The 13059-nt window shown below is 36.4% G+C and overlaps 1 protein-coding gene across 1 annotated transcript in view; it reads left to right on the top strand.

The window, feature by feature from the left end:
- Positions 1–13059, top strand: part of FERMT2 (FERM domain containing kindlin 2) — a 71445-nt gene that overhangs the window by 9431 nt on the left and 48955 nt on the right. Inside the window, exon 3 of the mRNA XM_082848976.1 lies at positions 11825–12058. Coding sequence (XP_082705102.1) covers positions 11825–12058 — 234 coding nt within the window. The remainder of the gene's footprint in view (positions 1–11824; positions 12059–13059) is intronic.

The following is a 13059-nucleotide window of genomic DNA, read 5'->3' on the forward strand; positions in this document are numbered from 1 at the left end:
GTTTGTTCCCTTACCTTTGTAATGTTATTAGAGTTCTTTGAAAAATTTTCAAATATGATCTCTCTCTAAACTAGAAAAGAAGATAAGCTAAAACAGTACTGTTGTGTATAAAGGGTCATTATTCGAATCCTGGTCTACCTTCCTTCATTGAGAATACTACACTATTTATTCATAGTGACTCAGAGTTACGTGGTAAAATGTTTTGAAAATTTATTTTCTGATATTTTCTCTCAGTTTCAATAATTTTGCTTCTAAGTGAATCAGTGTTCTTAAGAGAAGAAGATAAGCAATAAATCATTGAAATGTGGAGTTTACATTTCAGTTTCCTTTCCTTTCACGATTCAGTTTTCAGACTCGATTATCTACTATTTAGTTGTATAAGGACCATCCAGTTTCAGTGTATCCTTGGGCAACCCTTATACAGTTTTCAAGGTTATGGAGCCGATAACCTTCGGCCCAGAGGAGGTGACATTTGCTTTGGAATTGGTAGTGAATCTTTTCTGAGATACTTACCTATCTTATATTGTGCTGTAACTAAAAACTACATTAAGTATTTTAAAGGTCAATTGTGATGTTAAAGCATCAGTGTGTTGATGGTTTTGATATCTTTTCTTAATGGAACGCTCAAGGTTATGAATAAAACACCAGTCAAGTGCCAGCATTATTTATTGTAGATGAAGATGTCTGTTGGATAAGTGCCTCCCGGCTTATTGTTCCTTAATGCAGCTCCTGAATTTCATAACCTTTGAAATTAAAAATAACTTGAAGAAAGCAAACAATTGCTGTATCATTTTAAGGTTTTATGCAAGGTGTTGATGAAATCCGTTGCTGTGATAGAATGCCCTTGTTGTGGACCACAGACTGTGGGAGGGCCTCCCGACTGTGTCACAGTCCTGACTTTACCATATTCTAGCTGTGCAGCTCTGTGACCTACCTGTCTGTGCCTCTGCTTGCTCATCTGTAAAATGGGAATAATAATAGTATCTTTATCCTAGGATTAGTATAAGGATTCAGTTAGTTAATATATATGAAGTGTTTTAGAATAGCCTTTGTCAGTGTAGCTATGTTGATGATGAAATGTAGCTGTGTAAGATGTTCCCTTTTACTGAGCTAGAGAAATAATATTTTATAAAAGATTGAGAAAGTGTCATTTATAAAGGTAAGCCAAATAGTACTGATTTATCCTCTACCATATTAGGAATGCATTTTAACTTTATTATGCTAACTTGCATCACTATGGGTAATATTTTTAAAAAGTATAACATGTTTTAGAAGCAGTAGATTTTATGCTTCAATATGTACAAAATTATAGATAAACTATGCTTAAATGGAGGGTATTTCCAATAAATTTAATGTTCTTGTTTAGGCAAGTGCCTTCTTTAAAAGGTGAACTTCGTTAGTGTTTAAGAACTTAAGTCTAAAGACATGCCACTTCGAGTTATATATGACCTTGGCATGTTATTTTAACCTCTCCTGATTATTAGTCTCATTTAACCTTAACCTTAGTTTACTTCCCTGTTTCTTGGAGTTACTCAGTTAACCAACTGAGTATGGTGTTAAAAGTATTAACAGAATCCCTGGTAATAAGTAGACTGCCTATATTAAGAGCTCAAAAAAATGTTATCCTCAGTTATCCTTCAAATACTATGTAAACCTAAAACATAAATTTGAACTGTGGATTGAAGTAGGCTAATTCATTTTCATTGTATTTATGTAGTACTTAACCAGAAACCCCTTCTTATTTTCTTGCTGTTGGAAGTTTTGTTTAATGGTTCTGAACTCTGAATATATTCCCCGAAGCCACACTGCCTTGGGTTTAAATACTGGCTTCACTCCCTATAAGCTTTGTGACCTTGTGTCAAGTTATTTAGCATTGCTGTGACTTAGTTTCCTTACAAGTAAAATGGAGATAATGGTATACTTACCTCATAGGGTTGTTGTGAGGATTAAATGAATACCTATGTGTAAAGCACACAGTGGCACATAGTAAGTTCTGTTAGAGTAACTGGTGTTATTTTATTGAGGGTCCTAGTGGACCTCTGGGATATCTCACTATTAAATATCTCACCTTATGAGTTTGGGGAATAAATGCCTTAAAGAACTTAGACTAGGAAAGAGGGGCTTTAGAGCAAGAGGAGACATTCGCATGTAAATATTCCTACCTAAAGTCTGTACACTCATATTCTGTTTTCAATAGGTTAGAGAGGTTTATAACATGAGACTTTTGTGGGGATTAAAGAGGTACATGAACTTGACCTCATCAGTAGTAGCAGCAAGCAAAACATTTATGGAGGGGCAACCATTATATTAGGTAATGGGACATAGTTCCCACTCAAAACGTGAGCAGCTTTCTAGTACCAAAATGGAAACAGAAGATTGCTTTGAGTTGACAGTCTGGTTGTGAAGTGCCAAATAAGTGGTACAGGAAGGTGGTGGAGATTTAGAAGGATGAACAGAGACTGGCTTTATTTAAAGAGGGCCAGGGTGAAAAGTTAGGAAGAAAGGCATTCTGGATTGAGGATTGCGGTGTTTATGGTGTTCTGGAGACTAGCTTAGAGAAGTAGAAGATAATAATTATAGAGAGGAAAGATATAGTTAAGTAAGTGAGGAAATGATATTCTGTTCTATTATTCCTTCACGCACCCACTTAATGTTTTAAATGAGAACCTGCTGAATGCTAGATACCATACTATGAATGAGAGAGACAAGAAGTGAACGAAATTAGCTTATTCCTTACACTCATTCAACTTGTAGTCTTAGGGGCAAGACAGTCTTTAAATAAGTAATTGCTATAATGTGATGAGTGTTAGGATAATTGAAATAGTTCTGAGAGTATGTACTGGGGAATCTGACCTAGTCAATGGGGAAGGGTTTCTGGAGGAAATTACTTTTAAAAGGAGGGCTGACGGTGGAGTAGGAATTAGCCAGAAGAGTGACAGAGGATCTTAGCATGGGGGCATGGGATAAAAGAACAACAGGTTGGGAGAAGATGAGAAGTCCCAGCATGAGAGCATGGGAACAAGGGAAGGCTGCCATTTGAGGAACTGAAAGAAGTCTAATGATGATGGAGGAATGGTCCTGGGGAACCCGTGACTTGACAGGCTTAAGAAATAAGCAAGTACTTGAAGTGGGTTGTAAACCAGGTTTAAAACACTTGTACTAAGAGCTGTGAGGTACCAATAATAGATTTTAAATTGGAAGAGACATTAGATCTTTACAAATTTGGAGTTCATCATGTACATATGTGTCAGTAACATAAGATACAAGCAGTAGTAAGCCTCTTGGATTCCAAGAAATATTTTTTCAGTAGTCTGCACTCCAGTCCTGTATTAGAATTTGTTTCTGAGATAAATTTTAAATGTCGAAGCCAATAAAATATTCTTAAGTTACTTCTTTTTTGAACTATAGAATAGCTAGTGCCTTTGACCAACTTTAAAAGACAAATCCAGTTATATTACCTCTGTGAGTCAAATACTAACTGATACATTCAGCCTTGATGTTAACTCTCTTAGAATTTGTTACATGTTGACATTGCATGGACTCTGAGTCCAGTCTTCTAGGAACTAAGTCAAGTTGAACCAAATTAGTAGTAAGCCGTTGGATTGGATAGAAAGTTACCCACCCTCTGGAAATGAATAATTGACATGACTTCTGTTTGTGCGCACTCTGTAATTGCATACATGTATGTCATCTGGTAAAGCTCCTCAACTACTTTGCGTTAGTATATTTTATAATAGGAAATAATTGATACTGAAATTGATAAACATTATTTTGGGTTTGTGAGTAACTTCAGAAGGCCATTTGTAAACTTAGTTGATTTTGTTTTGTTTTGATGAGTGAATTCCTAATTTTCAATCAAGTTAGCTATGTCAAAGAAACATCAGTGAGTCACTTTTTAATCAGGAGTTTTTGAAAACTGGGTGATGCATCTGCTTTAGCCAGTCATTGAAGTCTTAATGTAAACCAATAATTTTCTTAAGCTAAAATTGAATGGGGTACTTTAATTGAAATAATTTGGCAATTTGAATGATATGTAAAGTTTGAAGCAGTTTACTACTTATGCTAACAGATGAAAAACTTTTTTTTAAGAAAAGGACATATCATATTTTTGGAAACCATCAGTATTTTGCACAGTTTCAGTATGCACATGTTTCAGTTATCATGGTTTAGTTAACACCAGTTATCCAACAACATGGTTCACATTTTAGTTACCACCATACTTTGAGTAACTGCATAAAGTACCAACTTTGCTTCTAGCTCTTCAGTCTACAATTCACTGTGTCAGTAACATGTGTATCATGATCAGTGACCAGTCATATCACATATTTCAGTCTGTCCATGATTGGTTACTGTATATTTGTGTTCATGCATAAGACAGCATATGTAGTTGTGTTGCTTCTTTTTCTCCCCAATAAACTCATGAGATTTTTTTTAATCGATAACTGAAAGAGGGAATTGGCCAACAAAGATAAATGTGCAGCAGAAAAATCCAAAAAGTGGTGATGCCAGAACTGAAATTTGAATCAAGACTAAATGGAGTTATAGAAGAAACAGCTCACCATGGGAATGCGGGTGCTGTTGCCATTTGAGAGACTCTAGATACACAGCCAGAGGAATTTAGTGAAGGCAAACTTATTGACATAAATGAGATTAAGTGGTATGACAAAAAAGACAAAGATGTCTCAGAGGAAGTGACACCAGCAAAAAACTGCATATTAAAAGAACTCTCGGAGATATAGCATGGCATTGAAAGTACGCAGGATAAAATGTTGGAAATTGATCCAAACCTAGAAAGGAGTATGATAATTTTCCAGGGCATAGACAAGTAGTATTTAAACTATTCTTGGGGACTTCCCTGGTGGTCCAGTGGGTAAGACTCCACGCTCCCAATGCAGGGGCCCCGGGTTCGATCCCTGGTCGGGGAACTAGATCCCACATGCATGCCTCAACTAAGAGTCCACATGCCGCAACTAAGAAGTCTGCATGCTGCAACTAAAGATCCCTCATGCAGCAAGACCTGGTGCAGCGAAAATAAATAAATGAATAAAACTACTCTTGGTAAGTTTTTACAAAGAAGTGTAACACTTCTCAATATTTCTAGTGTTTTAAATTACAGTACAGTAAATACCAGTTTTATTATTTTTTCATTTGCCTGTATACACTTAAGAGTTTACACGTTGCCTGCATATTACAAATATTTATTGGTTTAATTCCATGTGCCAGGCCCTGGGCTCTGCCTTTTTAAAAATTTATTTATTTTACTTATTTATTTTCGGCTGTGTTGGGTCTTCATTGCTGCACGCGGGCTTTCTCTAGTTGCGGCGAACGGGGGCCTACTCTTCCTTGCGGTGCACGTGTTTCTCATTGCGGTGGCTTCTCTTGTTGTGGAGCATGGGCTCTAGGCACACATGGGCTTCAGTAGTTGTGGCATGAGGGCTCAGTAGTTGTGGCTTGCGAGCTCTAGAGTGTAGGCTCAGTAGTTGTGGCGCACGGGCTTAGTTGCTCTGCAGCATGTGGGATCTTCCTGGACCAGGGATCGAACCCGTGTCTCCTGCATTGGCAGGTGGATTCTTAACCACTGCACCACCAGGAAAGTCCCTGGGCTCTGCCTTTGAGGTACAAGATAAATAAGATCAAAGACCCATAATCTAGTGGAAGAAGGTAGTTACATAAAATCAATTATAATGAAGTGTGGTATGTTATTCAGAGTGCTAAGATGTACGTAACTGCTTTAACAGGAGGGTCAGTGAAGGCTTGGAGATGGTAATATTTGGTTTTTGTGTAGGATTTTGTCAGCTTGATGAGGGGAGGAAGAGAAAGGTATCCAATCAAGGACGCACAAAACATCAAGTTGTTTCACAAACTGGGCCAGAGCCTGAGCTGTACCTGGGGATAGCCAAGCAGTGTGGGGCACAGATGGTTAAGGTTTGTGTAACCTGCTAAGAGGTGATAAAACACTTCAGCAACAGAAGGACCTGTAAAGTTACGTAGAGAAGTAAAATGATCAGATTTGCATTTTAAAAGATAACTCAGATAGTTTTGTAAAAAATGGGATTATGGTAGTTCAGACAAGAGATGCTGAGGACTTAAGCTAAAGCAGTGTAATAAAAAGAAAGGAAGGGACAAATTTAACAGCTGTTTGAGAGGTAAATTCCATAGTACTTGGATAGAAAGAAAAACTGAGGAAGAAACTAGACCTTGGAGAGAGATCTTCAATTTTAAAGATTTAAAGATTAGGTTAATATAATTACTATTTATATGATCTTGGTGTAGTCTCCCTTAATTTGTTGAATGGACGGGGTGAGTGGGGGACAGTTACTGAATTATGGAATATTTACATGCTTCATTGCTAGTGTTTCCTTTTTTCATTTTATTGATTAACAAAAGTATATGTCAGCTGAGTTAGCTCTGGGACTTTTTTTAAAGCAGTCTGTTTCTGCTTTTCATAGCTGTGGAAAATCAGGAATATACTTCTTTCTAGTATACTAATAATCCTATTATAGTAACTTTGATTCAGTCATAGATAGCCTTGTAGTAATGTAGTATAGAATACACTGCTGAGAATCTGTTGGGGATTATTCCTCTAGAATGAAGCGTAGTCTGGAAGGGAGGGTTACTCTTCTACAATAAGATTAAAAATAATTGAGGAATTTACTTCTGGTCTCTGTAGAACAGTCTTAAAGAAGAGAGGAATGACTTGGAAGTTATTTCAGTTATTTTTAGATGATAGAGTATTCATTTTATAATATAATTCTAGTTTCTAATGTAAAATCAAAAGTGGTTAATTACATTATTTTTCTAAATTGTGTCTTTGCAGTTGATACCTGTTTGTGTTCTTCACTTATTTTGAACTCAGTTTAATTTTGCATAGTACTATATACTCATTCTTCAAATAGTAAAATAGCTACTAACCATAACCTTTTTGAGTTTTATTGTCTGTAGCTGCCATTTTTAAATCAGTTAAAGACATGCATAATATAAATATTCCTTCACACTTGGTGTTTTGAGAGTGAACTGATGAGTCACTTTGTAGTGTTGGCCAGTTCTAGGAAGGACCTCTTGAAACCAACCCTCACTTGAATCCCAGTTTCCATGGTCTAGTCCTTAATTATCTAGTGTAATCCTTATCTTTCTTAGGATATATCTTGAATTGATTAGCTTCTTGGTGTATGGAGGGGACTGGGGTCCATTATATATAAATAAATTGACATTCCAAAGTATGGATAGTATTGGAACAGAGAAATGGAGTGGTTTGAGTGACTGTTTCCCGGTAGCTCTTTGAGACCCTAATGAACTAGCAGTCTTATAGGAAATAGGTATTTAGGAGTGAGGAAGAGGACAGATTGGACATCTGTAGGGAGGTAAAGAAATTATTAAATAAAGTGGAAATACCAGGTCTCTGTGTGCCTGGGAGACAGAGTTTGTTAACCTTGGGCAGAGCTGAGTGAACATAAATTTAGTCTGTGAGCCCATTTTCTCATGCTGACTCTTCAGTTGAGATATCAGTTAGATACCTGTTAGAACTGGATTCTGATCTTTCTGCCACTGTCCGCGTCCCTCACTTGGACTGTAAGTGACTCTTTGATGGGAATTCTTACGAAACTAATTATATATTCCCATGGCCTAGTTTAGTGTCTGGCATATGGTAGGTCCTTGGAAAATGTTTATTGATTCATTTATTGGTTGTGTACCTGAAGAGCAACACTTCGTCCATTTTGCCTATTTCCTTTTTTGAAGGTCTGAGTGATTAAAAACAAGAACACGAGGGCACATCCTAAAAACAAGGGAGCAGTATCCTCAGCTGCCTCACCTCTGAAATTAAAAGGAGTTTGGGAGGAGAGAGACCTAAAAGAGTGAGAGTGAGGAGTTCTTAAGAACAAAAGATGATGTGATTGAAAAGCGAAATTAATATTTAATGTCCTTTACATTTCAATAAACATTAGGGATAACATTATAGAGATAATTTTTTAAACTTACTTTAAACTTACTTAAGCATTAATTTTACTTGTAGACCTTGTCTTTACACATTATTGGCAATAACATTTCATTAGAAACATCAGAATAGTTTTGTGTTTCAGGAATTAGAGAGGAACGCAGAAGGTAAAGCTCTTCTGTTTTTAGGAGCTTTAATAGAGGAAAGAAACCTTGGCTTAAGACAACAAATTGTAGCTGGGAAAGAGGAAGGAGGCCAGTTAATTCCTGGAGTTTATGGAAGGATGACGAGGGAGTAGCCAAGTGCCCTACTTTAGCAGGAAGCCCTTGTCTCCCTCACAACTTAACAGCAACATTGTCTTTCTTCCTCTCCATCCAACCCACAGTCTTCAAGTGCAACTTAGCAGTTTTCCTTACATCTCTAGTTGAACATCAGCCATATATTCTGCAAAAGCCTTATGATATCAGTTTAGTGTAATATTGCTAGTAGTTTACTTTGGGCTATTTTAGATTTGAGTAACAGTCTGATTTGGAACCTATTTATAATGTTTCTTTGTGGCAAATCTAAATTCTAAGACTTAAAGGAACTTTGGAACATAATCATTTCATATAGGAGGGATTGTCTTGAGCAAAAGAAGATGTGAGAGAGAAGAGGAAAAAATCACTCCCCTGCTTAAAATCGATTTCTAGACCCACACCCAGAGTGGTTTGGGCCGAGTCCAGGCATTACTCTATTTGAAAAGTTGCTCAGATAATTCTAATGCCAAACAAGCTGAAAAACACTGCTCTAGTGGCTTCTCTCACACACATAATAAAAGCTAAACGACTTTATAATATACAAGGCTTCTGCTGAGCTCTCTGATGCTTCACCTCCTCAATTCTAGTCATATTGGCCTTCTTCAAAGATGCTGGCACTTTGTTCTTCTCATCACTGTATCTCTAGCACTAAAATAGTGCCTTCTGGCACATAGTAAATGTTCAGTAGATATTTGTGGAATTAATGAATATTTTAATAGATGCTGTTTGTTCTTGTTCTGTAGTAGTGATTATCTTATAATTAATGCTGATTAGGTTGCTGGTATTTTGAGTCTTCAAGAATGCTACCAAAAATTATACTATTTGAACATATGTTACAGGCTCCCATAGTCCAACCATTCCATCTTCTAACACTGACTACTTCTTTTGCTGTCAGAATGCCTGCTTTTCTCTGTTTTTGTCTCTTGGCATGTGCCCTATCAACACTTCAGATCTTTTCTGGTGTCCTGTTTCTGCTTTTATTTGGGGTAATTTTTCTTTCCTATATTGTTACTTATCTACTATTTTCTGTGGGTAAAAAAGACTGATTTTACCAGTGTTGCCAGTCAGTAAAAGATTTTCTCTCTTTCTGTGGGTAAACAAACTATTCATAGGTTTCTAGTACACAGTCTTTGGATTATATGTCCTTCTTGTCAATCTTTATTCTTATTGGATGCAGGGGTGCCATTCCTTTGGTGTAAAAAAACAAGGTGGAATTGATGGGGAGGGTTAAATTTTTAAAGAGGAAGATCACGGGAAGTACCTGTTTCTGAGGTCAGCGTTTGAAGCCTAATTGATGCAAAGTTGAGATTTTATTGCATCCGGGCCTACAAAGTCTTTCTGTAAAAAGTCCATGTAGTAAATATTTCAGCCTTGGTGAGTTAACTGCTTGAGTGTAGGGTGGCCAGCCCATGCGTGGCAGCTGGGGAAATGCTGGGAATTGAATGGCCCTAGGAGCAACCCTCAACCAAGGAATTGGATAGATGCCCCAGCTTTCTCTTTCCTTAGGGGGATAATTCTAAGTCATGTTCTATGTAATTCCTCGGAGGATATCTCACAGGACTGAACTCCAGTTATCCACAGAAGTTAATGAATCCTTAATAGACTTTTCTCCCTCTGTTTTGCTTTTCCTAATCCCCTCAGGTATGCTTCCTGGGGTCCCCCCACCCCCACCCCAAATAAGCTACTTGTGCCAAAGTTCTTATTTCGGGATTGTCTTTTGATGTAAGTCAAAGGGAACCCAAATGACTTAAGTCAGTATTTACAAAACTATTATTATTATTAGCGGTGTACAGCTTTTTCCTCTCTTCTCCCCCCACTGGGAATATATGTTGTAGCTTCCTTAATGGTTGATATTGGGAGCAGAAGTGAATGGATTGAGATACGGGGAAGAAAGTATTAGATACCTACCTACAATTAATTCAGTTCAGCTCAGCCTTGCTCTGCTTGGTTACTATCATTCTTTACAAATTATCTTTTTCTGCCTTGGGTTCTTTATTCCTGAAGAAAAAAGTAAACCATCTGTAATGTGTGTGACATTTACCTCATAGTATATGAAAAGGTCCCAACCTTGGTTGTGTTCTTATGAGCTAGATCAGATTTGTTGTTTCTAAAAGTTAGTTGATAAATTCTGTGCTGGAAAATAGTTTAAGATGCAGGGTACTATATACATTGTGTCACAACTAAGTAAGTAGTTGTAAAATATGTATTTCTGCAGCCAAACTTCAAATGACATAATTGACTGGGCTTTCCCAAAACAAATACTGAAATTTCAAAATGGCAATATAATCACAAGTAATTACAGTTCTCCCATTAAAGTACTTACTAATTAAAATATTTTTTTTAAATGGCTGGGGGAATTGAAAGTCTTTTTCCCACCTGTGATGTGTTTCTTCCATAATGAGGAGAAGTTAATTATATCAAGTAAATTTCACCGTTATAGAAAGTGTTTCTAGGCTCATAATCAGTGTGGTGGTTTGATTTTTTACTCTGAAGCTTTCTGGTAGACAGGTGCTAAAAAAGAAATTTCAGGTTAGTGTATACTTTTAAATTTATCTTCTTAAAATTGAACAATTCTTTTTAAAACTGTATTAAGATGAACTTTATATCAGAATCATGATAATATTTTTCATTTTTATTTTCTTCCCCTGGAAAGCTTTGTTTGGCTAATACTGTTTTTTAAAAAAAATATCCTGTCCCCCTTTTTTGGTTCTTAGTTTATCATATAATTGATCCAAAAAGTCTTTACTTTTATTGCTACTTTAAGAACTCGCTAAAGTTGGCTTTTATTTGCAAGTTTATTGTTATGATCGGCTATATCTGGGGGTAGCCAAATCTTGTGTAAATTATACTCTTTATTTGGTATAAATTTATTTTCATTTAATTTAATTGCATAGGGATGTTAAAGAGTATAACAGATATTAATGTTTTCTCTTGTACCGAAATATATTGGGGGAAAAAAGTCGGACAGTGTGACTTATAAGTTACTTTTCTTGGAATGTATTTGGGTGTGTGGTTGGGAGTGTAGTTTTTTTGTTTTTGTTTTCTCTTAATAAGTTATTAAGTGTTGCTCATGGATGTTTTCTTTTCCAGTCTCTTCTTTACCTAGGATATTGGGTTTTGTTCACTTTGGTTCCATCTTACTTTTCACCACTCATTAACCTCAGCATGCCTCTGCAGCCTCATATATCTCAGCCTTCTCACTTATTTTATCATCAGAATATTGTCCATTCCTCGAGGCTGGGCTCAGAATCCACCAACTCCGCCTCATCATTAATCCTTCTGATTCTAGTCCCCAGGGTTCTCTTTGTTCTCGGAAAGCCTACAGAGAGTACTTACTCTCTTCCTCATTGTGTGTCCGCCTTAAGCATTACTAGGTTACCCTGTGTATTCTGCCTCAGCTCCCTTCTATACTAGTTTTCAAGGGCAGAATGTTTTCTCAGCTATTTAGTATTTCTTTTGTACCTATCACAAAACAGGCACTTAGTATTTAATTAGTTGATCATATTAAATACCCAGTTATTTAGTTTTCTGCTTATGATTTCTCTCAAGGTGATCTTGATGATTTTTAGAAGTGTTTTGTTTGTTTGTTTAATAGATGTAAAAAAAGATTGGTCTGACCACGCTCTGTGGTGGGAAAAGAAGAGAACTTGGCTCCTCAAGACACATTGGACCTTGGACAAGTATGGCGTTCAGGCAGATGCTAAGCTTCAGTTCACCCCCCAGCACAAGCTGCTCCGCCTGCAACTTCCCAACATGAAGTATGTGAAGGTGAAAGTGAATTTCTCTGACAGAGTCTTCAAAGCTGTTTCTGACATCTGTAAGACTTTTAGTAAGTATTAGATAAATTCATGAAATTACGAGTTGCATGATATGTGTATGACTGATGACTGACATTGAGTTTATCTCAAGGAGTAGGGATTGGGGTGAGCTATCTGCGTTTGTGTATTTGTGAAAATATTACTTTATTCTTTAAAGTTTTTATATTACTTTAAGGTAAAGAAATGTTGAGTCAAGGTAGAACAGGAGGTGTCTAGTATTTCCTTATTAGAAATATATTATTATTTAATACCTCATTCTGATGACTTTATTTTTATGGGAAGGAGAAGAGAACAGGCAATTATTTGCAGAGTGATGTAGCTTTTGTAGTATTTCCTTCAACGTAAGTCAATATTCAATTTTAGTGATTCAGGCAGATTGTGTTCCTTCATTGAAGGCCTGACACAGCTCCTAAGGAAATGACCATGAGTGTTGTCGTCCTTAACCAGTCTACAATTTGAAAACTCTTGTAGCAGTTCTGTTTATGTTTTCTGAAATGAGATGTAGATTACTTTTGGCTGACCCAGTTCTGTCATATGACAGGAAATATTCAACCATCAGAGAAAATGTGAACCATTGTCATTACCATTAGTACATAACTCCATTGTACCATAGATTTGGGGGAGATACAGGATGTTACTGTATTGTTGTAATGACTCAAATTACAAGGTTTTTTTTTTATGTTTAATGGAATTCCTAAGACAAAAATTAAAATACAGAAAAATATAAAGAATTATGTAACATTTACCTAAATCCTATTATCTAGAATTAATAGCTGATATTTTATCATTTTGCTAAACTATTTTTTAAGTCAAAATAATATAGGTAAAGTTCTTGATTCATATTCTCCTCTAATCTCCCTTCACAAAGCAACTACTGCATAAGGTTAATATGTATCTTTCCAGTACTTTTGAAAATATGTAAACATACATACATGTATCCACATCTGTGAGTGTGTATATCCCAAAACAAAACGTTCCTGCAGTTGCCGTGCAGGTATCTTCTTAATGCCGT

Source organism: Leucopleurus acutus (genome assembly GCF_964270905.1).
Source record: "Leucopleurus acutus genome assembly, chromosome: 1".
Lineage (NCBI taxonomy): Eukaryota > Metazoa > Chordata > Mammalia > Artiodactyla > Delphinidae > Leucopleurus > Leucopleurus acutus.